The sequence below is a fragment of the Lynx canadensis genome, chromosome B3 (genome assembly GCF_007474595.2).
Source record: "Lynx canadensis isolate LIC74 chromosome B3, mLynCan4.pri.v2, whole genome shotgun sequence".
NCBI classification, from domain to species: domain Eukaryota; kingdom Metazoa; phylum Chordata; class Mammalia; order Carnivora; family Felidae; genus Lynx; species Lynx canadensis.
The window spans coordinates 145,771,275-145,798,734 of record NC_044308.2 but is presented as its reverse complement, the minus strand read 5'-3'; the positions used below and the strand labels follow the sequence as shown (position 1 = coordinate 145,798,734).

Below are 27,460 nucleotides of genomic sequence, written 5' to 3'. Positions count from 1 at the left end.
GGAGCGTCCGGGGCTGTGGGCGACGGAGGAAGCACCTGACTTGCTGGGGGGCTTCCTGGAGCCGGTGCCCACGAGAGGGCCGCGGCCGCGCGGGCGCACCGCCGTCACACCGTTGTCACAACGACGCGCCTAGCGACGCGCGCGGAGACCAGTGGTAGCGGCACCGCCCGGTTTCCACGGCAACCCCTTGGAAACAAACAAGGCGGCGAGTCCTGCTCCGCCCGCAGGAAATGGGACGCGCTTTCCCGGCCGGCCCCGGGAGCTGGGGGCCGCTGCGTCCCAAGGCGGGCGGGAGCCGACCTTCCCCGAGGCGGCCCCGGCACCCTCGCCCCCGCGCTGCCAGGCGGGCTTTCACCCACCCAGAGCCCGCTCCGCCCCGGGTTTGGGGAAAGGGCGCGCCGCCCACCCCCTCTCCTCCCCACATAGTTTCCACTGGAGGCTCCCGAGGGAGGGCCCAAGTTGCGCCCTTAGCAGCTCCCCGCCCGGCAGAGGGCAGGAATTTCCCATCCCACACCGCAGCCAGGGCGGGCGACACCGCAGCCAGGGCGGCGGGCGTGTGCTGCTCAGAACGTCTGGATTCTCCCCCAAAGGTCCCCCCAACCATGGAGCCACAGCCTGGGGCAGGTGGGGGCCTTCCGCCCAGCTTGCACCAGTGCCCCGGTGGTACTTGCTCTGCCCTGGGGGGGCGGGGACACCGGCTGCCCCTGGGGTGCCTGCTCCAGCGGCCCCTCCCCCCCCACCCCCCCCAGGCCACCTGCCCTGCACACACTCTGGCTGCATTCCAGGGGTAGCCAGGTGAGAGGAGACACTGCTGCCCACAGTGCGATGGGACGGCCTGGCATCGCTGGACACCCGAGCCGGCGGATCCACCCCCAGGGACACGCATGGCCGCTCCAAGGACAATGGCTATGGCGTGCACGCGGGCTCAGCTGTGTCTGAGCTGGTGGACTGGAGGGAGAGCCGGGGAGGGGCCCTGTGCCAAGGCTTGAGGCACAGAGAGCTGGTCCTGGGGTGCAGGGCACAGGGGCCCAGATGCCCCGGCTTTGAGGAGGTCAAGCTTCTGGGGCTGCGGTGCTAGGGGCAGGTCAGGGTAGATCGGCCTGGTTTCCGCCGGAGCCTGGAGTGGAACAGAAGGTGCGCCCTCTGCTGGGCTGTCCAGAAGCGGCGGAAAAAGGAAGACAGGAGGGAGGGCTCCTGACAGGTTCAAAGGGCAGAGACTGGGCTGCCTGGGGAGGCCAGGGGTGACTCCACGAACACCGCAAACCCGGACACAGGGACACCGGCTGGGAAGGAGCACCCAAACAGGGGGACTCAAGCCCTCAAGCCCTGGCCTTCAGACTGCCCCCGTTCTGTCCCTTGGCCCCCACTGATGCTGACCGCACCCTTCCCCATCCAAGCCACCACACTTCCAGGCTGGGTCCTGAAGGCCCACCTTGCCTCTGCCTACTCCCCAGCTCCTGCACTCCTAGAGAGGACCGTCCTCCCGTCACCTGCCCCCTTTCCCCCATGTGCCATGCCCTTGGCTCTCTGTCCCAAGGCAGACCCCGCCCTGATGGATGGAGGCATCTCCTGGCTCTGGTGCCCACTGCTGACATTTCTGGGGACCAGGACCCCAAACCCAGGATGCTTCCCGTGCTCCCCCCTCCACCTGCTCCGGTCCCTGTCTCAGCTGCCTTTTCCACCTCGGTGCTGGCACCACGGCCCACAGTGGAGCTGCCTGCCTCCCCACCCGCCCCTACCAGCCTTGGGACTAGGACCCCACTCCCACCAGAAGCCAGCCCGCGGGTGTGGGGGCCGTCTGTGGATGGGACGAGGGGCCACAGTCCCAACGTACGTCCATCCCCCAACCAGAGGCACGGCGGGGTTCCCCAATCCTCAAACCTTTATTGACGGCAATCTCAGCAGTTACATGTGAGCCGCGTGAGGGTGTCAGGCAAGCACTGCAAGGCGGTGGGGGCGATGGGCAGAGGGCTCCTGGCAGGGACGCCCTGGGTCCGCCCTGGGAACACCGTGAAGAGCGGGGCAGTGTCACCGGCGAGGGGAGCAGAAATAACACTGTGAGGCAGGCCTGGGGCAGTAGGAGGGGGAGAGCGGGACGCCCACCTCAGACAGACCCGCGGAGGGCCAGGAGACACGCGGGGCCGTGTGGGACCACGGGCAGGGGAGAGAAACGGGGCTAGGCAGGGGGGCCTCCTCCCGCACAACACCCGGGCCCTGGACGTGCAGGGGGAGGACCGGACGGCTGGCCGCTCTCCCCCATAGGGCCAGGCAGTAGGCTCTGGAGCAGGGCCGGCAGAGGAGAAGGCCCGGCTCCTTGGGGACCGGCTGCATCCCTAGGGCTGAGCTTTGCCCTCTGGGTCTCTGTCATAGATGTAGCTGCCCACGGCTCCGGTATTCACTCCTGCAGAAAAGGGCACAAAGGCGGTAGGGAGGAGTGGGGAGGAGGGCACCAGAATCCCAGGCCTCCTGGCGGCACTCACCTTTCGGTCCAAAGAGTATTCCGTAGCAGGGCTTGTGGCAATAGGGCTGGCCATCATGCTGGGGGCGGAACAGGCACAGAGCTGAGATTTCTGCGTTCCTCTCCCCACACCCCCACCTGGCTTCCTCGTTGTCCACACACCCCGCCGTCCCTTACAGCCTTCAAGGACCCCAAAGCCATGCCAGGTGCCACTCACCTGATGGATGGGGGGATGGCAGTGCGGATGCCTGGGAGCGTCCGTGCACCCATAGGCCTCCACTCTGGCCACCGGGCGATAGCACCCACCGCTGGCTCACCCCCAACCCCACCCCCAGGCCACCCCGGGCGGGCGTCACCTCCATGTGCTGCCCACCTCCGCAAACCCGCCCCCCCACCTCCGCAGGCCCGCCACCCCACCTCGGCAGGCCTGCCCCCACCTCCGCAAACCCCCCCCACCTCCGCAGGCCCACCCCCCACCACCGTAGGCCCGCCCCCTCTCCGCAACCCCCCCCCACCTCCGCAGGCCCGCCCCCCACCACTGCAGGCTCGCCCCCTCTTCTCCGCAAACCCCCCCCCACCTCCGCAGGCCCGCCCCCTCACCTCCGCAGGCCCGCCCCCTCCTCCACAGGCCCGCCCCCACCTCCGCAAACCTCCCCCCACCTCCGCAGGCCCGCCCCCCACCACTGCAGGCTCGCCCCCTCTTCTCCGCAAACCCCCCCCCCACCTCCGCAGGCCCTACCCCCTCACCTCCGCGTGCCCGCCTGGAGTCAGCGTCTTCCCACAGCGCTCACAGCGCAGGCACGGGCGGTGCCAGTCCTTGCCCAGAGAGGTCACCTTCTCGGCTGGGAGGGGAGACAGACGGTGATGCTGAGGGGCCCTCCTCGGGCACCCCCCAGAGGCTGCTGCCGGCGCTCTCACTCACCAAAGTAGACCCTCTTGTTGCAGCGAGGACACACGTTGGGCTCCCCCGTGAACGTGGTGACGCTGGAGGCTGAGGGAAGGAGGAGTCAGGGCAGGGCACAGGGCCTGGCCGCTGGGACACCCCTCCGCCCGGACACGGAGCCCCGCCCACCTTTGCTGGGCCCCCTCGGGGGGCCGCTGGCCTTGCGCTCCTCAGCCCGGACCACGGGCACCTCGATGGGGCCGGTGACCTGGGGGCCCTCGGCAGAGGGTTTCTCGTAGATGTAGGAGCCGGCCCCTCCGATATTCACCCCTGCGGAGCGGCAGACACTGTAGGGCAAGCGGCCTCGCCCACCCCCAGCCCCCACACCCCACTGCACTTCTCTCCACAGCCCACTCTGTGGGGTCGGGACCCCCCCCCCCCCCCACCACCGCCAGAGGGTGCCAGCCGGCTGGGGCAGACTTCTGGGAGGGGCGTGGGGGACGCTAGAATCACCAGGACGGAAGAGACTGTGGGGGAGGGCCCAGAATGGGCAAGGGGAGAAGGGGGCCAGGGGACCCCGGGGCTGCCGGTGTCTTCCGGGCCCAAGTCTGTGCCGGGTCCAGGAGGCACACCGGCCGCCCCTTCCGGGGCCAGAACGGCTCCCAGGCTGGGGGCGGGGACCCAAGCTCACCTTTGGGTCCGAACAGCGTGGCATAGCAGGGCTTGTGGCAGAACGGCCTCCCGTCGTGCTAGGCAGAGGGGTGTGGCGTGACGGCCGGCACCCGCCCACGGCCCAGGCTTGCCTCCCACCCCCGCCCGGCCCGGGGAAGGGGGCTCACCTCAGCGTGGCCCCCGGGGGTCAGTGTCTTGCCGCAGCGCTCACACTTGAGACAGAACTTGTGCCAGTCCTTGCCCAGAGAGCTCACCTTCTCAGCTGGGGGCAGGACGGGAGGTCAGCGCCAGTGGCCGGGGCCCTGGCGTGGGCAGACTCCTCAGCCCTCCCTCCAGCCCCACAAGGAACCTCCGAGCCCCCACCACACGCCGGACCCACCTTCTGCCCCTCAGAGCCCCTGCTGGGTCCCTCTCGGTCACCCTCACACCCCTGTGAACCCTCTCAGCGACGCACCTGCCCCTCCCTCAAACGCTGGCCTCACACTCATACACCTTTCCATCCCTCACAGACTCCTGAACGCTCCCAACTGGGCCCTCAAGGGGTGGGCAGAGCCCCCTGCGGAGGGGACAACCCCAGCCTCCGGACCCTCCACGGCCGTGGACCCTGCATGGCTGTGCCGCGCCCCCTGCACCCCATGGGACAGAATGCCTACCTGTCTACATTTGGTTTCCCCGTGATAAGGCACTGCCTCCAGCTGCTGCTTCCACACTCAAGGTCAGAGACCAGCTGCTAAGGGCCCAGTCACCCCCACCCAACCCCCTGCCCACTGGGCCACCTCCTAAAGGCCGGAAGTGTGGGGGGCCTCCCCAGGAGAGCGCGCAGGAAAAGGGTGGTGGAGGAGAGGGCAGGAAGACAGGCTGGAGCCAAGCCGGAATTCCGAAGGGAAGGGAAGGGAAGGGAAGGGAAGGGATCTGAGCAGAAGCATGGAGGGCAGGCGGCGGGGGGGGGGGGGGGGGGGGGCGGAGGGCAGGCGGACCGGGCCCCTGCCACGCTGGCCGAGCCCCAGGACCAACGGATCTTTTGGCCCCCTCGCAGCGAGGTTGCTGTGCAGGCCAGGCCTCCCCCAGGGCCCTGGCAGAGTGAAGAGAGAGAGGGGCCCGGCCGGGTCACTCCCCACACCCAGAGGCCCATGGGTGCTGCTGCTGGTGGCCCAGCTTTGGGGCCCTGGGTGCTGGCTCCCCGTAGCCCTGGCAGGACCTGCTGGACCGCCGCCCACACCCACCCCTTCCTGGAGGCAGCTGGGGCTTGGATCCCGACGGCCACTCTACCCGAGGATGCTGGGACAGGCTGGCCGGCCACCCCTCCCGTGTCCATGCTGGGGCAGTCGGGTGCCACGCCAGCCCGGCACCCTCTCCCAGTCCTCCTGCTGGCCAGCAGCGGCCGTGGCAGCTGCACTCAGGGCTGCCAAAGCCACGCCGCACGGGCCAGCACTAGCATATGGCTATGCGGGGGCAGGGGAATGACCCTCAGACCCCACTGGGCGGGGAGATGGCCACATACTGCCAACCCCGTTGGGAAGACAGAATTGATCGGGTCTCTTGGCATGGAAGGGACCGGGCTCCCCACGGGCGGCACCATTGTTAAGGACACAAAGGCAAAGCATTCTGAGGCCACTCTGGGGTGTCCTGGCCCAGGTTTCACTCTGCTCAAGGGTGTGGGCTGCTGGGGCAGGGGTGGGGTGGGGTGCCTGACTGGGGGATGGGCAGGATCCCAGGCCAAAGGCCCCCCTCCTTCCACCAGCGCCTCCCGCCCAGGACAGAAGCCAGGCGGGTCTGAGCAGCCTTTGTTTTCTGCTGGGAGCCAGTGACCGCCCAGGCAGGCAGGCAGAGACGCTTGCGCGGCTGTCCACAGAACTGTCTGCCCCAGCCCTGGAGAGCCCTGAGCTGGCCTGGTCGGGGCCAAGTAGTGGGCAGCGGGCCTGGCAGGAGGACCCCAGGGCTGTCCCCCACCGCGAGCCTTACGGGGATGAGCCCCCTCTGGGATGGGGACGGAGGACTGGGCCAGCTACTGGGGAGTCGGCCGGAAGCCCCTGGGCTCCCAGCCAGGCCAGAAGCACTCCAGGCCAAATCCGGTCCCTCCCCTCTGGGAAGAGCAAACAACCATCCACCTCCCTCAGCGGGGAAGCCAAGTGGCTTCCTTCACCTCGGCCTGTCCACATTCCAGACCCCGACCACCGTCCCCACAATGACCAGGGAAGGGCCCCCTGTCTGTGGCTCCAGGAGGGTGTTAGTGGAAGGATCCGGGGGCAGGGACTTTGCCACCCTGGCAAAGTCGGGACAGGATCAGCCAAGAGAAGAGAGAGTGGCTGAGTAAGCCAGACAGGCGGGTGTGATCGCCAGAGAGTGGGTGAGCGCCAGGGGCTGCCGCATACCCTGGGGGGCCATCCTGGCGGAGACCCGCCACACCCTCCCGTCGTCTAGGGCTCTTCTGACCTTGAGGAGGCAGGGGCACTTGGCCACCCGGGCTCCAGTGTCCTCTCATGCTTGTGGGGACCCGTTTGTCATCCCACTTCACGCGCAGCAAAGTCCTGAGGGAACTCGCGCCAAGGGAGGGAGCACGTTGGGACACGCAGGAGTTGGGAGGCCAAGGTCGCCCCCGCGTGGACCGAGTCCAGACAGAGCCCATATCTGACCCGGGCCCGCTGTGGTCAGAGGTCGAGGTGGAGGTTGGGGGGTGGTCACTGCTGGGGGCCAGCCACGTGTCCACGGGAAGGGCCGTGAAGGGCAGGAGCGCACGGGAGGCTCCCAGAGCGTGCGCCCCGCCGACCCCGACCCCGCCCCGCTCGGCGCCCGCGAACCCCGAACGTCCCCCCACAGCCCGGCCTCATCCTGGGAGGATCACGCACTCCCGCGGGGCCCACCGGCCGCTGCGGGGTTCGGGCGTGGCTGCCCCCGCCTCGTCCAGCTCCACCCTCCGGCCGCACCCGCGTGGGCAGCGCGCCTAGCCGGCCTCGGGGCCGCGCATCCCGGGGCCGCGCATCCCGAGGCGGGGCGCGCAGCCGGGGGCTGACCGCGAAGTGCGGCGGGCGCTGGTCCGGCCCAGCACTCACCGAAGTACACCGTCTTGTCGCACTTGGGACACTTGGAGGCCATGGTCGGTGCGCCCGTCGGCCCTCAGCCCGCGCCCTCTCCGCGCCGCCGCCACCGCGCCGCCGCCCCGCCCCGCCCGCCGGCTGCCCGCGCACCCATTGGCTCCGCGGCCGGGGCGGGGCCTCGGGAGCCCGCTCCCCGGGTCCGGCGGGGGGCGCCGCGGGGGCGGGGGCGCACCTGCCGGGGCCGCGAGGGCGGCCAGACCCGCCCGGCGCCCCGACGCCGGTGCCTCGCTCGTGTCCATGGCAACGCCGGGGCAGGGGCGGGGCGGGCGGGGGTCCGTAGCCCCCTCGGCTCGGGGGCATTCCTGGCTGTTTAGGGCCTCGGCCCGGAAGGCCGGCCCCTGGACACGCAGACGGACGGCGGCCCTCGGCGCGCCGGGTGCTCCCCCCCCCCCCGTCCCGCCCCCGGAGGACCCCACCCACCCCCGCCGCGCGCCCCCCGCCCCGAGTCCCTTTGTTGCTCGGTTTCTATAGCGATGGCCGCGCGGCGGGATCGGAGCCGGCTCCCCCGCGGGGCGCGGCCACCTGGCCGGGCCCTGGTCCTGCCCCGCCGCCCGCCCCCGCCTGACACCGTCGACGGTGCTGAAGCTCAGTGGGTGGAAGGCAGGGCGCCCGACGCTTCCAAAAACAGCGGGAGAGAAACTGCTGGAAGCGAAAGAGGGGGAGGGCGCCGGGCAGCAGGGGACCTGGGCGTGCTGCCGGCTTGGGAGGCACTCTCCCCAGGCTCTCCACCCAGGGGCAGTAGAAATGGGAGAGAAGAGGGGTGACCCCCCCGGCGTGCTCTCCGTGCAGGTGCCCAGCGGGCTGGCACTGCCATCCGCCTGCGCCCCCACCACCGCTGCAGGATGCCTCCTGCATCCCTCCTCTGGACCCACTAGCTCCGTGCCCAGGGGCCTCTGACCTCCAGCCTCCTGGCCCCAAAGCCGGAGAGCTAGGGATCCCCTCAAGGTCCCCCTCCCCACAGGGGCCTGCCTGATCCCTCCCAACCCTCCCTGCCCCCATCATGGAGTCTGAAAAACCGGGTCCTACCCTTCCCGGGGGGCCCAGGAGGACCCCCTGGTCTCCTCCCTTGGGGCTCTACCTCCCAATAAGCCCTTCCCTGGACCTCCAGCCTGGCAAATGGACAGAACCCCAAGCCCAAATGACCCCGTCCAGTCTGGGCAGCTCCCTCCAGGCCCCTGGGCCCCCCACTGTGTATCTTGGAGGTTCTGTGCTGGACACCAAGGTCTGCCTCCCCACCCCCACCCCCCATCCTCTGCCGGATGCACCCGCCGGGCCCCTGGTGCCAGGCGTATTTGCACACTAGAGGAGTGAGCAAGCCAGTGTCCCATGGCCCTTAGAACCAGGCCCTCCAGAACCCGGACTTTCATGGCAGTCCTGCCTTGGCCAGCTCCTGCCCTCCCCTCCCCGCCCATGCCCTGCACTCACACTCTATCCACTGCTGTTACTGTGAGGACAGCAGCCTAGAAACATGTGGTCCCAAGCCTGACTGACCAGCCTGACCAGCCCCTTTCCCGTCTGCACCCTGACTCTGGCCTCTTGCCAGGCAAGGCAGGCAAGGGGGGTGGGGAGGCCTCCGCGGTCCTCTTCCAGATAGGGTGGCCCGCGATGGGGCTCCCCACAGGTCAGGCATTCACAGCCCCCTGCTTGCTGAGGCTCAGCATCAGGTATCAGGTGTCTTCTGTAAGGAGGCTGTGTGGGAGGGGCCCAGGGCCCAGGGCCCAGCCCTGCCTGGAGAGTGAGGAGGCATAGCAAAGGAAACTATGTTGGAACTGGCCAGACACCCCAGGGACCGGGGAGGGGGGGGGCAGGTTGGGGGACAGGTGTCCCGCACCCAACTACAGTCCTGGGCCTGACCGGAGGCTCCCTGATGTGACAGCAGTGTCCTCCTCTGAGACCACAGAAGGCTACAGATGGGGGCAGGGACCGGGCAGTGGGATGGATGAGGACAGCGGGTGTCCAGGAAAGCAGCTAGCCAGCCAGGCGTGAGCGCAGGTCCCTCCCCCGGGGCCACAGTGGCACGGCGTCCTGGAGACGTTGGCAAATAGCACCCGGGGGACATCTTGGCTCTGATGTGGGGACCCCGGGGCTGGGCTCGGTGGTAGGTGGCAGGAAGCCCGGGAAGGACAGGGGGCTTTGGAGGCGTGCAGGCCGGGGCCCCCATGGGGACGACTCCTGCTCGCCTGAGATGCCCACCCCCCGTCTGAGGAGGAGGGAAGGGGGCCTCAGGAAGCTCCCTGCCCCTTCCTCAGACCCCCAGGTTGGGAAGAGGCTCCCAGGAAGCCCAGTTTTGTCAGCCTGGCGCCCGCCAGAGACGCCACATCTGAGTCTCGGAGCGGGCAGGGCAGGGGCGCCAGGCTGCGGATTGAAGTGGCTGGGTGGGGCCGCTGCTTCAACACCCCGGCCTGTCACCTTACGGGGCCCCATCACGGGCTCGAGGTGGGCAGCCAGGACTCCCTTATCTGTCTCCCGCGGGGGAGCACAAGTAGTTTCTATTTGAATTCCTGGCTGAGATGTGCACCCTGTCACAGCAGGGCTGGGAGGGCAGGAGGCGGGGCTCCAGGAGGAAGGAGGTGGGAGCCCCGCCCCAGGAGGGCCCAGCTCACCCTTCTCCGGGCCAGCTGGGGTGGCAGAGAGGTGTCCTCCCCCCCCCCCCCCCGACCCCTCTCCTCAGTGGTTAGACGGCTCGCACCTGTCTTGCTGGCCTGCAAAGGTGGGTGCCGAGGAATGGCCACAGGTAGAATTTCTGAAAACAACGTACTTGCTGAAATCTGAGCAAATTCTCACTCTGGAAACTCCACACCTGCTGGGGGCTGACCCTGCAGGTCTGGGCAGAAATCCTCAGACAGCTGGGGCAGGGCTCTGCCAGGAGAGGGCGGTGGGCTGGCCTGACCCAGCTGTGCTGGCTTGCCCTGCTGGGAGGGGAGCCATTCGGCCACGGGAGCCAGGCACCTGCCAGTCTGGGTCCAAGGCCAGGTCCAGGCCACTCCCTGCCTCAGCCAGACATGGTTGTGGCCGGGGAGGGGGGGGGGGTAAGGTGGAGGGGTCTCAGCTCCTTCATGGGAAACGGGGTCACTGGGCCAGGCCCTGCAGGAGACAGGTGTGGGGGTAGAGGTGAGGGAAGGACAAAACCCCAGCCCAGCCTGGAGGCCAGGAAAGCCAGGGGCCACATGCTGCTCGCTGGGGCTTTTTCTCAAGGGTCCTCCTGCCTATGGACGGTATCTCTGGCCTTGAGGTGCCCACCTGCCTGGCACACTGCCAGGCCACCCTTGACCCAACCCTGGTAAGTGAGCTGTGCCCTGGGGTGCTCGGGGGGGACAGGACAGACCCAAGGCTCAAGGCAAGGAGAGGGACAGGGGACAAAAGACACGGGAAGGGCCAGTTGGTTTTTTCTTTTTATAACTTTTTTTTTCTTTGTTTTTTTTTAATATGAAAATTACTTGAAAAGACCAGGGGCCAACCCCACCAGGCAGCTCGGCGGCCGCTGGCCATGCCGATCCTAACATTCCAGATGTAAGTTTACAGAGCTTAAGTTCATCTACAAAAAAAGTAATAAAAATAAAATTTAAAATGGCACCTTCAACAGAACACAACAAAACTTGCGGCCGCACGCGAGGCCCACAGGGTGGCGCGGGCTCCTGGGCGGCTCCTCAGCTCCGCTCCGGCCAAAAAGTAAACACAAAGCTAAAAACGACTCCCGGGCTTTCTGGGAGTAAGTGAAAGGGCACTTGCCCCCGAGGCGCCCGGAGGAGCAGTTTCTCTGCGGGGGGGGGGGGGGGGGGGGGGGGGGGGGGGGGGGGGCAGGAGGGGAGCACTACCAAAACCGGGCAGGGGCGGGCGGGCGGGCGGGCGGGGGCGCGGGCTGTGGTCGGAGTGGCCTCGCCGGGCAGCGGGGCACCTAGTCCTCGATGACGATGGGCTCGTCATTGACAGGGGCCGGTGGGGGCGGCCGCAGGGGCAGGGCCTGGCTCTGGCGCAGGGCGATGGGCTTGTAGGGCCTACGGGCGGCACGCTTGGTCTCCGAGGACGATAGCAGCTTGCGGATCTTCCTGTGAACGCAGCGACGCCAGCAGGTGACCAGGGAGCGGAGGCCCCCTGCCCCCCTAGCCTCCGGGGAGGCAACCCGGCCCCCTCCCAGCCTCAGGGAGGTCCCCTGGACCCCCCACGCTGCCAGCCTCGGGGAGGCCCCCACCTGGTTTCCTCGGTGGCCATGTAGAACACATCGTCAGGAGCATCGATCCAGTTCATCCTCCGCCGCTTGACAGGGGGCAGGGAGCCCCCCCGGATCAGGCGCACTTTGGTGGGGTAGGACTTCCCATTGAGCAGGAGGTTCCGGCTTGGTCCCTGTGGCAAGGGGAGGCCTGAGGACGACGCCCTGGGGGCCTCCACGCTGCACCGCGAAACCCCCAAGGCAGCAGTCCCAGCAGGAGGCATTCAGGCCTGGCCCTCTGGGCAGGCAGGGGACCCACTGAGGGCCAGGGGCACCCTGGAGCTGGCCCCCTCCCGGTCCCGCTGAGCCTCCCTGATACTCCTGACACAGGGCCCGACAGGGCCACCCAGGCCTCCCCGCCACCAGCCCAGGGAGCCGTGCGCGGACACACGTTGTGCTTGCGCACTGGGGCGGGGGGTCCTGCCAGGGCGGGGACAGGGGCGGGGGCGGGGGCAGGGGTCCCGCTGGGGCCCGGCCTTGCTCTTACCATGTGCCTGGTCTGCCCGTGGTTCGCCAGACCTGACAACGGGGAGAAGAGAACGTGAGCCCCCTCAGCCAAAGGGCGGGAAACCTGGGGCCACGTCCTCCCATGGTCCCAGCCTAGCCCAAGCAGCCCCCACACGATCCCACAGCTCTTGGGGGCTCTGAGGGCCACCTCTGGCCCAGCCAGTGAGGGCGGCACTGGCGTGGGCTCTAGGCGGAAGGCCAGGAGTCTCGGTTCTGTGACACGCGGGCTGCCTGCCCTGGATGGGGCCAAGACGGTGGGAGCCTGGTTTACACGGCAGCCAGGCAACGCCTAGCACAGCGATAAAACACAGCGGCACCAGGACCCCCTCTCCCAGGCGGCCTCTCCTCGGGCCCCACTGGGCTTCTTCCCCAGGGGCTCCAAGCATCCCTCGCCGACCCTGGGGCTAGCTGCCCTGGAGGAGCAGACGGGAGCTTCTAGCAGTGCCCGGGACCCAGGCGCTTCCACCCCACGGGCTGAGGGTCTGGGGCTGCGGGCCTCGGCCCGTGACTTGGAGAAGTCACCGTCCTAGGTCACGGTCCCCCCGACCCCTGCCACGGGCACGCGAGGCTCCCGACTTGCGAATGCATGCCGGTGAAGACCTGGGCAGAGAAGCCGGGTGAGCCCAGGCCTGCCACTGTCTCCCCTGCTCCACCTGTGCCAGTGAGCGTGCACACGGACGCGAGTGTGCCCGTGTGCGAGCGAGTCCTGCCAGAGGCCCCCCAGAACCAGCTCTTCCCAGATATGCTTCTTGGCCAAGGTCCATTTCCCGAGCGGCTGCCCGGCCCGCCCCCCTGCAAACCCCCTCCTCGCTGGGGGAGCCCTAGGCAGGGCAGAGGGAGGGGCTCCGGCACGTGGCCTGCAGCCCCGAGACCCAGCACTACTTACCCAGGTAAGTGCCTATCAGAGCGATGGGCGCAGAGGGAAGAGAACACACGGTTAGCGTTAGTTAGACAATGAGCGTGTGCGCTGCCGGGGGCCGAGGGCGGTGGGTGCAGAGCGCATGTGCCTGGTGGGCTGGGTTAGTGAGTTAAGGCCCCAAGGGCACCCGAGTCCAGGCCCTGGCCCAGAGCTCAGCTCGTGCCTGCCCAACAGTCTGGCAATGCCCCTGGGCCCAGGCTGCCCGGTGGTGCCTCAGGTGGCCAGCCTGTGGTCTCCTGGGCAGGGGGCACCCCCGACCACACCACCACATGCTAAGACTGAGGGAGACACGGAAGCCCACCGATTTGGATAAACCGATAGAAGTAATTAACTTTATCCACCCTGCTCGTGAAGCGCTTTTTAAAAAGGGAGCCCCAAAGACGCCCGCTGACTTCTGTGGAATGAGATCATTCACGGGTATCTAGCAGAGAGCAAGCCGGCCAGCCCCCACTGCGGAGACGGGCACGGGGTGGGGGCTGGCCGCCGAGAGAAGGGTGGGCGGGCCAGGAGTGACGGCAGGGGCACCGGGGACCCAGGGCAGGCCACAGGGAGTGCAAGGGCAGGAGCTGGCACCAGGGCCACCGGCTGACCCCACAGGACGCGCCTGCCGGGGCTCCTGACGCGGCCGAGAGGCAAGGACAAGGCCGGGCTGGATGGGCGCCGCCTGCTGCCACCCACAGGTCCCCATGCCTGGCCCAGCACCGTGGCCGGCACCCCGAGAAGCAGCTCGTCGGTCCTGAGCCCGGGCAAGGGCTCCGGGCATGACCACGCTTGCCGGCCCACAGCGTGGAGTGCCCACGCCGAGACCCCAATCCTCCCAAGATCGCCCCTCCTGGCCCCCCTCTGCCTCCCTCCCACACGGATCCTGCTGAGGGCCAACCCTCCGGGGCCCAGCGGCCCCTCCCTGCCACCGTGGCCACCCCTCTCCTAGCACCTTCTTTGGGAGCAGCCGAAGAGACCGTGGGTGCCCCCTGCCCAGCTAAGGGAGCAAAGCAAGGCCCCGAGTCACTGGGGGAGCGACCACAGACGGGCCCGGACAACCCAGAGTCCTGCTCCCCCAGGCACTGCCAACCTGGGTGCTTGTGGTGGCAGGGTCTCAATGCACCTGCCCCTCCCGCCCCGCACCCCCCCTCCGCCGACCTCAGTCCCCTTCCCCTGGGTGTCCCACCCCACTCGGGAGAGGGTGTCGCTGCCTCGGCTCTGGGACCCCTTCCCTTGGGGGCACCTCCCTGTGCCGTGCGGACCACGTGCAGCCCACAGCTCGGTCCTATCTGCCCCACTGGGGAGGCCAGGGTCCCAAAGCCCCCCCCACACCCCCCCCCCCCAAAACGGGCAGGGCGCACAAGAGGGTCGTAGGCACAGCACGGGCAGCCACGCGAGCTGAGGCTGACGGCATGCGGGCGGTCACAGCGCGATGGCAGACAGTACAGGCAGGCGGCGGGGGCGCCAGGGCCACACGAGAGGACAGTCCACTGACCGGGCACCGGGCCGGGAGGGAGGGGACGGCCCACCAGCCAGAGGCCCCGGGGCGGGAGGCGGCGTCTGGGCGAGTCGGGGGGGGAGCACGGGGAGCGGGGTGCGGCCCAGCCCACGTGGACTGCCCCGCGGGCGTGCCCTGAGCCGCCCGCCGTGCACCATGCACGCGAGAGCACAGCAGCCGCGCCGCGGCCGCCCCGGGCCTTACCCCTACTGGGCATCAAGAGGCGCTTCTTCATGTTGCCTGCCAGCGCCCGGCGACGGGAGAGAGAGGGAGAGAGAACACGGTCAGCACGCAGGGGTGCGGCGGGGGCGGGGCCGGGCACCCCAGGGCCGGCAGGCCGCGCCGGCCGCCCCGCCGGGGACTCACCGTCCACCCCGTTGTGCTGCTCGTAGCTCCTCTTGCCCAAGATGGTGGGGGAGCCGTTGTTGATGACGGGGGCCGACTTGGCAGGGGTCAGGCCGCTGAGCACGCCGGACACGCTCTTCACGGGGTCGGGCTTGGGGGGGCGGGGGTGGGTCTCTGTCGGGAGCAACACGGGAGGGGCCCGGTCTGCGGGCAGCGAACGCACACGGCAGCACCCCTGGCCCATCCCGGCGGAGGACGACCACAGGGCCCACCGGGGAGACACCCCCCATCCCACACCCCTGGGCGTCCCGCAAGCAGGGCTGGGCCCGGCGGGTCACTGGGTAACTGCCAGCAGCTCGCAGGCTCCAGACACAGGCCCGTAAACAAGCAGGCCCATCAGAGGCGTCCAGGTCCAGGCCACCGGAGCTGATGGCAGAGGGCTGGCCGCTGGCCAGACGATGAATTAACAGCCGGGGTTGGCCCAGCCAAAGGACACGCCCCACTGAGGGCTGGCCACGGCAGGCTCAGGCTCATACCTGCCAAGGCCTCCCAGCCCTTCATGGCTTTCAGGGGGGCTGAGGCCCAGCCCCAAGACCCAGACCCTAGACATCCGATGACGCCAAACGCTCTCGTGTCTACACGGGACACACTTAGCTCACGGTTCTGGAATGTCCTTCCCAGAAGGTCAGACACCTCCGTGCTGGGAGGGACTGACTCGTGACCCCGCCCCGAGCCCAGAGAGGTGGCTGGCTCTGTTCCCTCCTGCCCAAGCTCGCTGGCTGAGCCCCCAGGACAAGCCGCCTACGGCTGGCAGAGTGGTGGGCAAAGCGGAGGCAGAGGGCACTGGCCAAGGTGTTGAGGGTCCCCAGGCCACCAGAGCCCGCGCTGGGAGCTGCTGGCCAGGTGCTTTGGTTCAGCTCACCCCGCAGTGGGCCTTCCCTCAGGGACGGGCGGTGGAGAACCCCGGTGGGTGTCTGCAGGGGGCGCCTGTCCTGGGTGTGTCCAACCCAAACCCAGGACCCCCAGGCCCCTACAGGCTGCAGCAACACACAGGCAGCTCAGGGGCCTGGGCAGCGGTCGGGGGCTGCGGGAAGGCATGCCCCTCCCCCCCAGGCGGCCGCCGGCTGGCCTCGCTGGCCGTGCAGGGCTGGGGTAGGCTTACCTAGGTACCGGAGCACAGCTTCCAGAGGCTTCCGCACGGCCTGCTTCAGCACCAGTGGGCTCTGGGAGGCTTCGGGCAGCCGGGCTGTGCCTGTGTGCGGGGGCCCGGCATACGTGAGAGGGGCCCAGGGCCAGAGCTCCCAATGGGGCACCCCCAGAGCACCGGCAGGCCCCTCCTGCGGGCACAGGGCACAGGGCTCGGGACGGAGGGGGAGGGCACCACTCACACTCAGCCTTGATGGCCGCGCTGTTGATGGGCATGTAGGGGTGTCGGGCCGCGTGCCACGGGCGCAGGATCTCTCGGCACAGGCGCCGGGCGATGCGCGTGAGCTTGGTGGTGTGCAGGTAGAAGGCCTGTCTCGTCTTCATGGCGAACTTGGGGCTCCCGCTGCTCCGCGCTGGGATGCCATGGGGGCTCTGCGGAAGGGGGCGCGCCGCCCCGACACAGCGCCATGACCGCGGGCCGGGCGCACGGCCACGCGTGGGGGCGGGGAGGGGCGCCCACTTACCATGTTACTGCGGTTTGGTCCTGGCCTCTCTCCATCTAACCGGGTTGGCATTTTCAAGCCACCATATTTCTTCCAATATGTCCAGCAAGAGGCGCAGAGGCGACACTGCATGTTAGGGGGACCCCAAGAATACCACTGGTAAGACTGGGCGGCTACGAACAACAAAGTTGGAAATAGACGGGTCCTTAAGCAGAACCAGTGACGGCAGAGAGCATTCCACAGTGTCGCCCGCCCCCCGCCGAGCCGCCCCCACCGACCCAAGACGAGGGCTTCCCCGGGCAGGGAGTGACCCCCGCCCCCCGCCCTGGCCAGGACCCCAGGACGGTGCAGGGCGCCCAGCGCTGGGGGTGGGCCCCGATGCCAGGCGGCGGGCACTTACTGTAACAGCTCTCGCAGGCTCGGCCGGCCCCAGGGCTCTGGCCTGGCGCCCCGGCCCCATTCACCACGCCTGCCTTGACGTTATTGACGCTGATCTGGTTCGGGTTTGGCTTGTTACTTAGGGTAAGGGAGAGAGGGAGGACGTCATGGGAGTGCCACGCCGCCTGTGTGCAGCTCCCCGGAAACTGAGGCTGTCAGGCACTGGCAGCCCCCGTCCACGCCCAGGGCAGGCGGTCTCTTGGCCACCAGAGCTGTGCTCAGCTCCCAAGTGGAGCCCCAGGCCGGGTGGGCTCGAGTCCTGGAGCCCGTGCTTCCTGAGAGCCGCTCCACACCCGCCCCAGCGGCCGAAGGGATGACAGGGGCCTGCCCAGTCTGCAGCCCCAAGGGTGGTGAGGACACGTGGACACGTGGACAGGTGGAGGGCGCACTCACTAGTTGGGAATATACACTTGCTTTAACTTGCTCTCCGCCTCCGCTGCTTTCAAGCGTTTCTGGAAACAGGAGCCACGTGTGAGGGGATGCAGGTGGGGGAGGGCGGCCCACTGGCCCCGTGTCCCCAGCCCCCAGCGTCCCCACGGGCACCCACCTGCTGCACGTATCTGTCGGTGGTCTTCCACATGTAGTAGTACTCGATGATGCTGGTGAGCGACTTCCATGGCAGCTGCACGAGAGGGCGGGGCGTGAGGCCGCAGAGGGCCCCTCCCCGGCCAGGGCCCCTCCCTCCCCCCCGCCCCCCCCCCACCCGCCCCCGAGTCCCTTTCCCCTGCACACGCGGCCTAGCGGTGCCCCTCCCAAGGACTCCAAGTTCCCGAAGCGTCAGCAACACAACTCCCGAGTTCTGTTCGCACCGCTGCTTCCGGCACCAGCTTTGAAGCCCAGGGGCTCCTGTCGGGCCAGCCCTTCCTGCTCTGCCTACGGAAACAGTGTCCTCTGAACGCAGAGGAAGCGTGTCCGTGGCGTGGATTTAGCTACGAAACCCGTCTGTGCTGCGTCCACTCAACCTGTCACGGAGGTGGCCGCGTGGTCTCTAAGTTGGGGCCCCCGTCCTGTGGCCGCCATGGGAGCCTGGCTGGGCGTTATCTGCGGCCCCGTCTTCTAGCGGCTGCTATTTCCTGAGAGGGCCTTGCTCCCTGTATCTGGGACTCTGTGTTACTCCTATCAGACTCTGGGCGAGTCAGGACAGCGGCTCTCCCCTCCGCTGGGCCCCTCCACCTTTGGCGGGTCCCTTCTGGCCTCCGGAGGCTTCCCAGAAGCCAGCCCACCTGTGACGCTAAATCAGATACTGGCCTGCCTGTGTGTCCCAGCCCCACCTGGAGGTCCTGCCGGCGACCCACTGGGTTCGCTGTGGTGGAGGCTGATCTCCTTTTAGACGAGTGTGTGTTTTCACAGGTCCTAAGGGCTGGGAGGGGTCCCCGAGGGCACGGGCCCTGCTCGGACAGTCATTCCCAGGAGGGACACTCTCCAGGGACACAATACAAAGACGCCTAAAGACGAGCTCAGCTGGTTAACAGCAGCCAACAACTCACACAAGCACAGAGGTCAGTGCCGGGAGCCCGGGGTGACGCCCAGCGTGATGCCCAGCGCCGCTGACCTTGGACCTGGCAGCAGGTGCAGCTCTTGGCCCCGCCTTCCGGGAGCCGCAAACACACGGTGGGGCTGACACACGGTGGCCCTGGGGAGTGGGGCCCCGAGCCCACCATGTGGCACTCACAAAGTCTTGCTGAATGTCCGTGAAGTCCTTCCCGTACTTCTCCAGGGCCTCCTCGAAAAGGCTGGCCTCCGAGGCGGACCACTCTTCCATCTCGTCCCTGCAGAGCACGGGCCCGCCCTGTGGCACCAGCGCCGAGATGGCCTTGGCAACGTCGTACACGCTCTTGTGCAGCGTGTCCATGGCATGGAACTGTAGCAGGACACGCGGAGGTCACCCGGGTCGTGTCCCAGCTGCTGCGAGGACCCGCAGACGCCCCAGGCAGGGCTGGCCAGCCCACCCACCCGGGAAGAGATGAGGACGGTCGCAGGAGGCAGCGGGGGCGCAGGAGAGATGGAGGGGGGCTCGCTCCCACGCCTAGCCCGGTGGGCTCTCCGGGAGGGCACGGGATGGATGGACGACCCCAGCCTCATGGAGCCACCTGCCGGGAGGCCGGACACAGCTGGCCCCGGCAACAACCGGACGGGGTCCTGTGCAGACGCCCCAGCATGCAGCCCCCTCACCAAGGTGATGTCCCGGGAGGCGGCCGCGGCGCTCATGTGCAGGCTGGGCTGTCGGACGGAGCTGCTGCAGTCCAGAGCTCTTGCGAAGGTGCCCACAGAGCTGGGGGGGTGGGGGCAGGGAGACACTGACCACGGGAGCCCGACGTACAGAGGGCACCCTGGCCAAACCCGGAGCACACCAAGATGAGAGGACACGGCTGGCTAGGAGGCCCCAGGTACCAGGGACAGAGCCTGCCGCTGGCCACCACTGCCTGGGGCTCCACCTCCCCAGCTCACTGCAGGGCCCTCCCTCCACAGTGAAGGCGCAGGGTCCAGAGGAGACACGTGGGAGCCTTCTGGGCGTGTGGCTACCTGTGTCCTCACAGGGCCTCCCCTCCCGCTGGCCCAGCCCCAGGGCTCCACCAGGGGGTCTGCTGGAGCAAAGGCTGCTTCTTGGAGCACTGCCTCCCTTGTGGCTCTAAGGCCCGGGTCTTAAGGGCCATGTCCTCCCTTCTCAGCTACCTCCCCCCCCCCCGTCTCCAGGACAACAGCCCACAGCCCATCCAGACACAGGCCTAGCAACTCCATCCAGTCCTTCAGTCCTGGGGACCAGCCCTGTCCGTGCCTGGCCTGCAAGGCCCCGAGGTAAGCAGGCAGGTGCACGGGGCCGGCCCCTCAAAGCCAGAGCTGCCCCCGGGACCCTCAGGGCCCCCGCAGAAGCCCAGGCAGCCCCTAAGAGCAGCAGGGACGAGAAAGGCTGCCCGGACCTGTCTGGAACTGGGGAAGGGGGTGCCTCCACCAAGGGCCCAGCCAGCAGGGGCAGGGGAGCCGTTCAGCCCCTGTGCCTGGGGTCCAGGCAGAACCCCGACTGCCCCTGAGGCCCACTCACCGGGCCACCACCAGGAACTGGTCGATCTGCTTGTCTATGAGGGGGTTGTGGGCCTCCCACACCTTGGTCTCCAGTCGGGACTGGTCTCGGCCATCCTCCTCACCTACGAGAAACGCGTGATAGGCTGCCAGCAGGACCCTAAGAAGAGCCCGTGGCTTGCAGCCTTTTGGAGCCAAGGTCCTGGGGGATCAGCCTGCCGGCCGCAGGGCCACACACACCCTTGCCTCTGCTGGGACTCGGGAGGGCTCATCGAGCCCGGGGTGCAAGGCTGCAGCACACGCTCACACTGCTGTCGGCCCAAACTTCCAGGTCTGCTCAGCACACAACGGGTTTTCACCTCTGCAAACACCGCGCATCCCAGCCCGGCTCTGGAGGAGGCTGAGGAGGCGCCTGGGGGCCGGGGGAGCGCCTGTGGCCCGAAGCAACCAGGTGTGGGGACAAGGCAGAGGAGGCTTGCTTTGGGTCTAATCAAGCTCCTGATCCCGAGACGCCACGGGGCCACACGGTCCACTCAATGGCCAGGTCGGGGGACTCTGACGTGGCCTCGTCCAGTGCTGGCGTCTGCCACCCAAGGGCCCCTCACAGTACCCAAAAGGCTGCATTTCAGTTTATCCTCCTTCTGTGTGACCCCCTGCCCCCCTGGCCGCTCCCAACACTGCAGACTCCAGGGTCGGGGCGTCTCTGGGGGGCCGCGTCCCGTGCAGACGCGAGGGCAGAGCTCCTGAACCCAGCAGGCACGGCCGCTTCGCGGGAAGTACGCTCACTCACGGAGAACAGAGCGGAGGCTGCGGGAGACGCCCGGGAACAGCTGGCGTCCCAACGTGGCCGGCCCTTGTGGGTGAACACCTCACGGCCATTCCCGTCCGGCTCCCTGGCCGAGGCCACGTCCGCAACCAGCTCAGGCCCTCAGGCTGCACGCGTGCAGGAGACGCGCTCGCTCCCCTTGACTGTGGCGGCAATGGGCTCCCTACCACGCGCAGGAGCCCTCGCGGGCACATCCCACGAAGTCGGTGCCCAGGGAGCCCACCGGGGAGCCTGGGTGAACAGGTGGCTGGGGCCCGCGGGCTGCTGTGAGGCACAGGCGGAGCACGGGTGGGATGTTCCTGACGTCGTAGGCAGTGCCCTTCCTAGGGGGACTCCCCTTGAGCCCCCCCCCCCCCCCCGTATCTGGGGTCCCACGCTTCCTGGCCTCCATGGTTTGAGGGCCACGACCTGCAACCGGCACCTGCTGGGTGCCACTGCGCACCCGCGTTAGACTTTAAACGTGCTAGGGGAGAGCGTGTGCCTTCACTCACTCTGTGCCCGCCTCGCCGCAGCACCCAGGAGCCGGGGGGCGGGGGCCCCGTGCCACTCGACCCAGGCCCGGCACCCCCGGGGCAGCCCTCACGGCCTTCTCGGGCCTGCGGGTCCGGGGCCGAGGTCGCCTCCTGCCCGGCACCCGGGTCACGGCCCAGGAAACTGAGGCTGGCTGACATTCGAGCCGCCCGCTCGGGGTCCTTCTCCAGTTACCACCAGACGCGGCGCCCTCAGCTGGGCCGGGGAGGCGGGACCCGGCAACAGCCACGGTCAGGCTAGCAGACAGGGGCTGCCACGGGGACACCGTCACGTGGCAAGCAGCGGGACAGTACGGGTGGGCAGGAGGTGGGGAGCGTGCGACTCCGGGCAGCCCCCAGAAGCGGCCAAAGGACCAGAGAGCGGGACACAGGGCGTAGGTCCCCCGCCACACGCCGCCTCACCTCCGACCGGCAGGGTCCTCCCGGACGCACCACCAGCCAAGGGGAAGCCAGCGTGCGAGCGTGTGTGTGTGAGCGTGTATGCACGGATGTGTGTGCACGCGTCCACACGTGTCTGTGAGCACATGCGTGTGAGCATGCGTGTGCATGCGTGTCGTACGTCACGTGGGCATGTACGTGGGGGGCGGGGCGCGTATGCGCATAAAAGAAAAGAACACACGCGAGGCGAGACCAGACGTTTTTAAAAAACTAAATCGGCCTCAGAGAAACAGCCCGTTACGTCCGCAGAGAGAGGTCCTGAGAGAGCAGCAGAGAGGGAAGGAGGAGAGAAAGGGGCCCGAGGACCCCAGACCCGCTGGCCCAACACACAGCTCGCTGCATACAGAGCACACACCGGTCCCGAGGAGCTCACTGAGGACCGGGAGACCCAAGACCGCGCCTCGAGTGGCGGGGGGAGGGGGGGACACAGGACGGAGGCCGGGCTGGCCCCACAGGAGGAGCTCAAGTGAGGAAAACCCCCAAGGAGATCATCACGGCCTACGGGCCCTGGGGTTAGCTGTCAGTCCCATAGGGGCACCCGCGAGCAGGGGTGGGGCCGGGGTGGCCGACGGGGTGGTTCCCCAGTGGATGGCGGCCACGGGCGGCCCATTAGACTCAAGGGGCGCAGAGTACGCAGGACTGCGTGGGCTCCACGCCCGCGAGCCCCGGCCACCAGCACCCTAGCCGCCCACAGCTGCTTCTCAGCCGCTAGCCAGACCTCCTGCCGAGACAGGACGCACCGCCCCTCTGGTCGCTGCGGGGCGCACGGAGTCCCGGAAGGCACTGCCCACCGGCAGAGGCAAGGTGAGCCAATCCACCCAACCAAGTTTTTTGGAAAAAAAGCTCCAAGAGCCACGCAAAGGAAACGCAGCTGGTGCGCGGACGCCCCGCTGGCGGCCCAGAGCCCTACCTTCCTTCAGCAGGTCAGTGATGTCCGCCTGGTACCGGTTCCCCACGCGGATCTCTCCCTTATCTGCCAGCAGGGTCTTCTGCTGGGGGTCGTAGACTAGAGAATAGAAGAAGAAATCCTGAAAAACAGCACACAAGACCGCGTCAGCAGGGCGCCAGCGAGGCCTCACCCGGAGCCCGCCGCCGCGGGGCCGCGAGGAAGCAGGACACACAAAACCCCACGCCGCACAGGCTGGCGGGCCGTGGCCAGGGAGCGTCCAGCCCAGTTCACGTGCAGCCGTCACCGCGGATGCACCACGGGGCCACAGAAGGTTCTGGACTCCGTGCCTAGGGCCGTGCTTCTCAGGAACCGCGCCGAGCCGCTTTGCTCATTTCCAGCGAGTTCAGAGGCCTGACCGGCCCACCCTCGGGGCTCACCCTGCGGTGTTCCGGTGACCCTCTGCTGCCCTAGGCCCCCAACTCTGGTGGGCCCCCTGTAGCCACCCTGCCCGCTCTACTTCCCTGACACCTGAGGGGCCGTGTGCAGACAGGGCTCGTTTCTGCCACGGCTCAGCGGCCAGTCCTCACGCTTTTGAGGGCAACGTGCTCCCCGAGCAGGCGAGGGGACACCAGCAAAGGGCCAGGCCCCCGCCCCGGGGACACACGCGGGCCACAGCCCACAGCAGATCATCCTGTGAGACTCTGACACCACGGCTCCCTCCGGACGGCTCTCACCCGCCACCGGCTCCTGGCTCACTCAGCAGGACCGACCTGGGGCTCGTCCCCCTGGCCGGTGGCTCCCTGCCCGCTCGGCAGGACTGACCTGGGGCCTTGTCCCCCCCGGTGGCTTCCCTGACTCCCGGCGAGGAGCCCGAGAGCGGCCGCACCACCGTCCTCGCGTCTGCACCCAGTCCCCCAGCCGCCGCAGACCTGAGCTCACCAACGAGCCGGGCTCGGCATGGCGGGAAGGGACCAGGGCTGAGAACGAGCGGGTCGCCTCGGGCCAGCCCCCTCACCTGCCCCAGGATCTCCTTGCACGGCCACCTGCCCCAACCTGTCCTTCTCAGAGCGTCCCAGCCCCTCCAGACCCCTTCTCCACGTCCTCAGTGCCGGCTCTGCCCAGGCCATGCAGCTCCCCAGGGACAAACCCGCTGTCTGGGAACATTTTCACCTGCCACAACTTGGGGGTGGCATCAGTGGGGACCATCCCACGAGCGCAGGAGGTCCCCACGCGTGTCTGTGGGACCAGGAGGCGGTCCCATGGCCCCAACTGCCGGCGACACTGACGATGCTGATACTACAGACTCAGGAACCCTTCCGTGGCCTGGCCGCCTTGGCTCCGGCTCGGCCCAGGGACGGTGCGAGCGGGTGGCCTGCAGGGGCACACACCGCTGGCTGAGCCCCCGCGGGGTGGCTGCGGGCTGGCAGGGGGCGGGGCGGCCAGCCTCACCTCCCGCTCCAGGTAGGACTTGAGCGACTCCGTCTCGTTGAGCAGGGTGACGCTGCATTTCCCTCTGCAAGAGAAGGGCAGGCGTCAGAGGGGCAGGGTGGACCCCGGGCACCCGCCGGGCCGCTGGGTACCTGATGTGAGTGGCCGGCAGCGACTCCAGCTGCCGCGAGAGGAACAGCTCGCGGTGCCGCAGCTGGTGCTTGAGCTTCTCAGGGAGGTCCGCCGTCTCGGGGTTCTCCACCTCCTCCTCCGTCTCCCCTGAGGGGCGAGGGTTTCCCGTGAGCTCGCCGCCCCAGGGCCCCCAGCCCGGCACCCGCCCAGCCGGCTCGTGAGGACCCTCCCGCACAGGCAGCTCTCACCTTCCTCGCCGCTGTCGGCCCCCGGTCCGGTTCTATAGCAGACTGACAGAGCTACGTGGCAGACAGACAGACAGACAGACAGACAGACGGTACCCAGACGGCAGGTTAGCAACGGAGCACTGCTGGCCCACCCGGCCACCCACGGCCCGGGGCAGCCCCAGGTCAGGTCGGCAGTGCACCTGCTGTTCCCAGAGTGCTGACCCAGGCGCCCTCAGCCACCCCTCCGGAGCTGGCACATTGGTGCCCACAGGAAGCACACGGTACCAGGGGTCAGGGGACCTTGGAGACACGGTGGAAGTCTGGGGCGGTGCGGGGGGGACGAGGGGGCCGGGGCAGGGACACGCAGAGGTTGGCCACCCCACAGGGGCTGCTGCACTCGGGCAACATCTGGGAACCCCATTCTCCATCCTGGGCCCTCCCTCCGCCCCCGCCCCCCCACCCACCACAGCCCTCTGCTGCCCCCCTGTGGTGACCGCAGGGAGTCCCCAGCCTCCCCCCTCCCCCCCCAACCCCCCGGCCCGGCTCAGACAGAAGCCCGGGCTAGGGACACCAGGGGAGGTGGTCCTGTGTTTGCTCCAGGCGTGTGGGCCACCGGAGTCCGAGTGCCCACTACTGGCTTCGTCTTCCCCTGCCTGCCCCGCCCACTCCCGCAGACCCACAGGCACAATGCACCCCCAGCCGGGGACATTGCCATTGTCCAGACACCCGCCAACCAGCCCACCTTATGCTCACGGCAGTCCTGTGATGGCACCGTGGGCCCGGGCAGAATGGCTAGGAACGGGGCCAGAGACCATCATCCTGGGACCCTCCCCACCGTGGCTGGGAGACCCCCACCCGTCGCGGCCACCGTCAGCAGTGGCAAGGAGGGGCCCCAGGAGTGGCCACGGCTCGGGCCACGTCAGCACCTGAGGAGACGGGGAGAGAGCGAGCTTCCCACAGCCCCTGTGCTCCAAGCCTTCCTTCGCGCCTGGTGGACCCCTGGGTGTGGGTGGCACTGGGGCACTCGGTCTCGAGGAACCCAGGGGGTCAAGGTGGGGGAAGGCAGCCTGTGGTGCAGAAAACCCTGCTCTGGGATCCAGTGCGTCCTGGTCCCGGGCCGCGTCGGGGGCCGGCCCTCCCAGGCACGGGCAGGCCCTGCACTCCCACCGCACCCCTGGGGCTGACTCACACCCCGTGAGCCCCTGCAGCCTACTCTATCACCCGTGCCTGCCGTTCTCCCAGGGCAACAGGGTGCTGTCTCAGGACAGCCCCGTGCGTGCGGGCGTGTGCGTGTGTGTGAGCGTGTGTGCACGCGCAAGTCTCAGGGCAGGGGGCCGCGGCCACGTCCGCTACGGGCTGAGGAGGTTGTTGTGGCTCCCCACAAGGGGCAAGGGCTGCAGACCTCAGGAAGGGCTTCACTGCTGCGGGGACGCCCACGTGGCCTGGGACACCTGGCCCATGCTGGGGGCTGGACGCCCTGGCAGTGGTGGGCAGGGCTTCTGTCTCGGGCCCCCAGACCCAGAAGAGACCCCAGCAGCTGACTGGCCGTGTGGGCCAGGGGCCTGCCTGACCGAGCAGCGGGCCCCCTGGGTGTCTCCCCTTCACCAGAAGGGTCCCCGGGAAACCCCAGAGTATCCTCACACCCTCCCCTCGATGCTGGGCTGGGGCCTGGGCAGAAGGGTGGATCAGCCTCACCCTGGCCACAGCGAGCTCACGGAGGGACACACGAGCAGAGACAGCCCCGTGCAACACGGTTCCCGGGAACGCCACTGCAAGACAGAGCGGCCGGCACAGAGCACGGGGCTTCCCAGAAAGCACCAGCAGGGCCCTGCCCTGACAAGGCCGTGCCACCGGCCTCACCGGGCCCCGTCACACATGACACGCACCCCGGGACAGCGCTCTGGGGAGCCTCGGAGGCCACTGCCCTCCCAGCAGCTCCAACGTGGTCGTCCTGGCAACAGCGCCCCCCAGGTCCTTCCTAGAGCCCTCTTGGCCACCGGCTGACCTCTGGGGGGCCTGGCAGCAGGAAAGCCCGGCCCTGACGCCACGGTGGGCCACCACGTCCTGAGGGGGCGGGGACTGCGGTCGCTCTGGGCGAGGCAGCGGACACGGGTGAAGAGATCCTCAAGCATCAACACCGCAAGTCAACAGTGACTCCACCCGACCTGGGCCACAGACACCGGGGTCTGGCCAGCCCACCCCTCAAAGTCCCTCCCACCCTGCGGCATGGAACAGAGACCACCACTGCTGATGCCTGTAGGGCCAGCGACCGAACAGACCCGTCCTCCGGACTGTGGGCCCGAGACCCCCGGCTCTCTGCCCGACACCCGCAGCCAGGAGGGCAGGGGTGGCGGGTGCAGGCTTTGGGGCTGAAGATCGAGAATGTGTGCTTCCCGGGGGCGCGTCATCGTCCGCAATTAGACACAGAGCCACCTGTGTCACAAGAAGGCCACCGGTTACAGGACACGCACCGAAGCCTGGACCCGCGGCCTCCCCATGACCACAGACGTCCCCTCGGCGGACATCTCCTGGGAGGCCAGGCGAGGCGAGGCCGGCACAGAACGGGCTGCACTGATCCTGGCGAGGGTGCGGCCCCCCACGCCAGACCTCACTGCTTCTCTCCTCACCCCTGAAGCCTTGGGAGACCCAGTCCTGGAGCACCCTCTGACCCCTCCAGGACCCACGGAGGAGCCCGACCTGGCCTGGGCGTCCTGCCTCTCACAGCACCGTGCTGGGGACACAGGCAGAGGGGGTCCCTGGCCTGACTGCTGCCCTGACCTGGAGCCTGACCAGGAAGTCGTGACTCCCCTGTGTCTGGACCTCCACCCAGAGGAACCAGGGTCGATCGGGCGGGGGGGGGGGGGGGGGGGCACAGGGGAGGCCTTCACCCATGCAGGAACGATACCCGGTAAACTCCCTAAGAACGGTTCCTGTCCCCTGGCTGGACGGCCCTGTAGGCAAGCACCTGGGAGCCAGGGTCAGTCACAGTCACAACCACTAGTGTGCCCCCCCATCCCAGGAGGGAGAGTCTGGGACCCCTCCCCTCGCTGCCTGGTGGGAGGGGCCGTGCGGGACCCGGGGCTGGAGGTGCACGCGGGCAGCCGCACCCCCACGTACGTGGGAGCAGACGCAGGCCGGGCCCCAGTGGATGCCTGTTTTCAATCAGGAGCCTTGGCCACCGATGGGGAGGGAGACCTCAGGGCTCCTGCCAGGCTGCTGGGAGCCCCCCCCAACGTCAGTGACTCCAAGACTCAGGCTTGAACTACAAACAGAGAGACTCTGGTTCTAAAAGCACTTTCCAGACACCAGTGTAAACCTC

At 68.5% G+C, this 27,460-nt stretch overlaps 2 protein-coding genes across 10 annotated transcripts in view; both read right to left on the bottom strand.

Annotated features, from left to right (window-relative positions):
• Positions 1–813: 813 nt before the first annotated feature.
• On the bottom strand, positions 814–7,151 carry CRIP2 (cysteine rich protein 2). Of its 3 annotated transcripts, XR_003969714.1 has the most exons (9): positions 6,447–6,659; positions 4,181–4,275; positions 4,033–4,090; positions 3,531–3,671; positions 3,381–3,449; positions 3,206–3,300; positions 2,481–2,538; positions 1,882–2,401; positions 814–1,117 (listed from the first exon to the last, which is right to left on the bottom strand). XR_003969714.1 is itself a non-coding variant. In XM_030320162.1 (8 exons), the coding sequence occupies exons 1-8, from the start codon at positions 7,104–7,106 to the stop codon at positions 2,334–2,336; spliced, it is 627 nt and encodes a 208-aa protein (XP_030176022.1). In that variant the 5' UTR covers positions 7,107–7,151; the 3' UTR covers positions 1,865–2,333. The 3 variants fall into 3 exon arrangements, 2 of the variants coding, with proteins under 2 accessions (XP_030176022.1, XP_030176021.1); XM_030320162.1 differs by lacking the exons at positions 814–1,117; positions 6,447–6,659 and adding an exon at positions 7,064–7,151 and having other exon boundaries at positions 1,865–2,401; XM_030320161.1 differs by lacking the exon at positions 814–1,117 and having other exon boundaries at positions 1,865–2,401.
• A 3,336-nt stretch (positions 7,152–10,487) lies between these two features.
• Positions 10,488–27,460, bottom strand: part of MTA1 (metastasis associated 1) — a 34,756-nt gene continuing 17,783 nt past the window's right edge. The window contains exons 4-22 of one of the 7 annotated variants that reach the window (XM_030320151.1): positions 24,163–24,213; positions 23,935–24,061; positions 23,804–23,867; positions 22,376–22,493; positions 19,694–19,796; positions 18,826–18,925; positions 18,326–18,514; positions 17,201–17,275; positions 17,047–17,105; positions 16,616–16,731; positions 16,237–16,388; positions 15,955–16,144; positions 15,729–15,818; positions 14,588–14,740; positions 14,426–14,461; positions 12,709–12,720; positions 11,803–11,834; positions 11,298–11,449; positions 10,488–11,154 (exon numbers count right to left, since the gene is read on the bottom strand). In XM_030320151.1, coding sequence (XP_030176011.1) covers positions 11,004–11,154; positions 11,298–11,449; positions 11,803–11,834; positions 12,709–12,720; positions 14,426–14,461; positions 14,588–14,740; positions 15,729–15,818; positions 15,955–16,144; positions 16,237–16,388; positions 16,616–16,731; positions 17,047–17,105; positions 17,201–17,275; positions 18,326–18,514; positions 18,826–18,925; positions 19,694–19,796; positions 22,376–22,493; positions 23,804–23,867; positions 23,935–24,061; positions 24,163–24,213 — 1,970 coding nt within the window. In that variant the 3' untranslated portion in view covers positions 10,488–11,003. Of the gene's footprint in view, positions 11,155–11,297; positions 11,450–11,802; positions 11,835–12,708; positions 12,721–14,425; positions 14,462–14,587; positions 14,741–15,728; positions 15,819–15,954; positions 16,145–16,236; positions 16,389–16,615; positions 16,732–17,046; positions 17,106–17,200; positions 17,276–18,325; positions 18,515–18,825; positions 18,926–19,693; positions 19,797–22,375; positions 22,494–23,803; positions 23,868–23,934; positions 24,062–24,162; positions 24,214–27,460 lie in introns of those variants that run through there. The other 6 variants (XM_030320152.1, XM_030320154.1, XM_030320153.1 and 3 more) reach the window with 6 other exon arrangements.

What these genes read in the sequence shown, in the direction of transcription:
- CRIP2 (XM_030320161.1), bottom strand. Translation starts at nt 6,639, where the DNA reads ATGGGCTCTGTCTGGACTCGGTCCACGCGGGGGCGACCTTGGCCTCCC. An exon ending in CCCCCGGGGGCCACGCTGAG is followed by an intron (nt 4,091 to 4,180) that starts GTGAGCCCCCTT and finishes CCCTCTGCCTAG; the next exon opens with CACGACGGGAGGCCGTTCTG. An exon ending in CAACAAGAGGGTCTACTTTG is followed by an intron (nt 3,301 to 3,380) that starts GTGAGTGAGAGC and finishes CTCCCCTCCCAG; the next exon opens with CCGAGAAGGTGACCTCTCTG.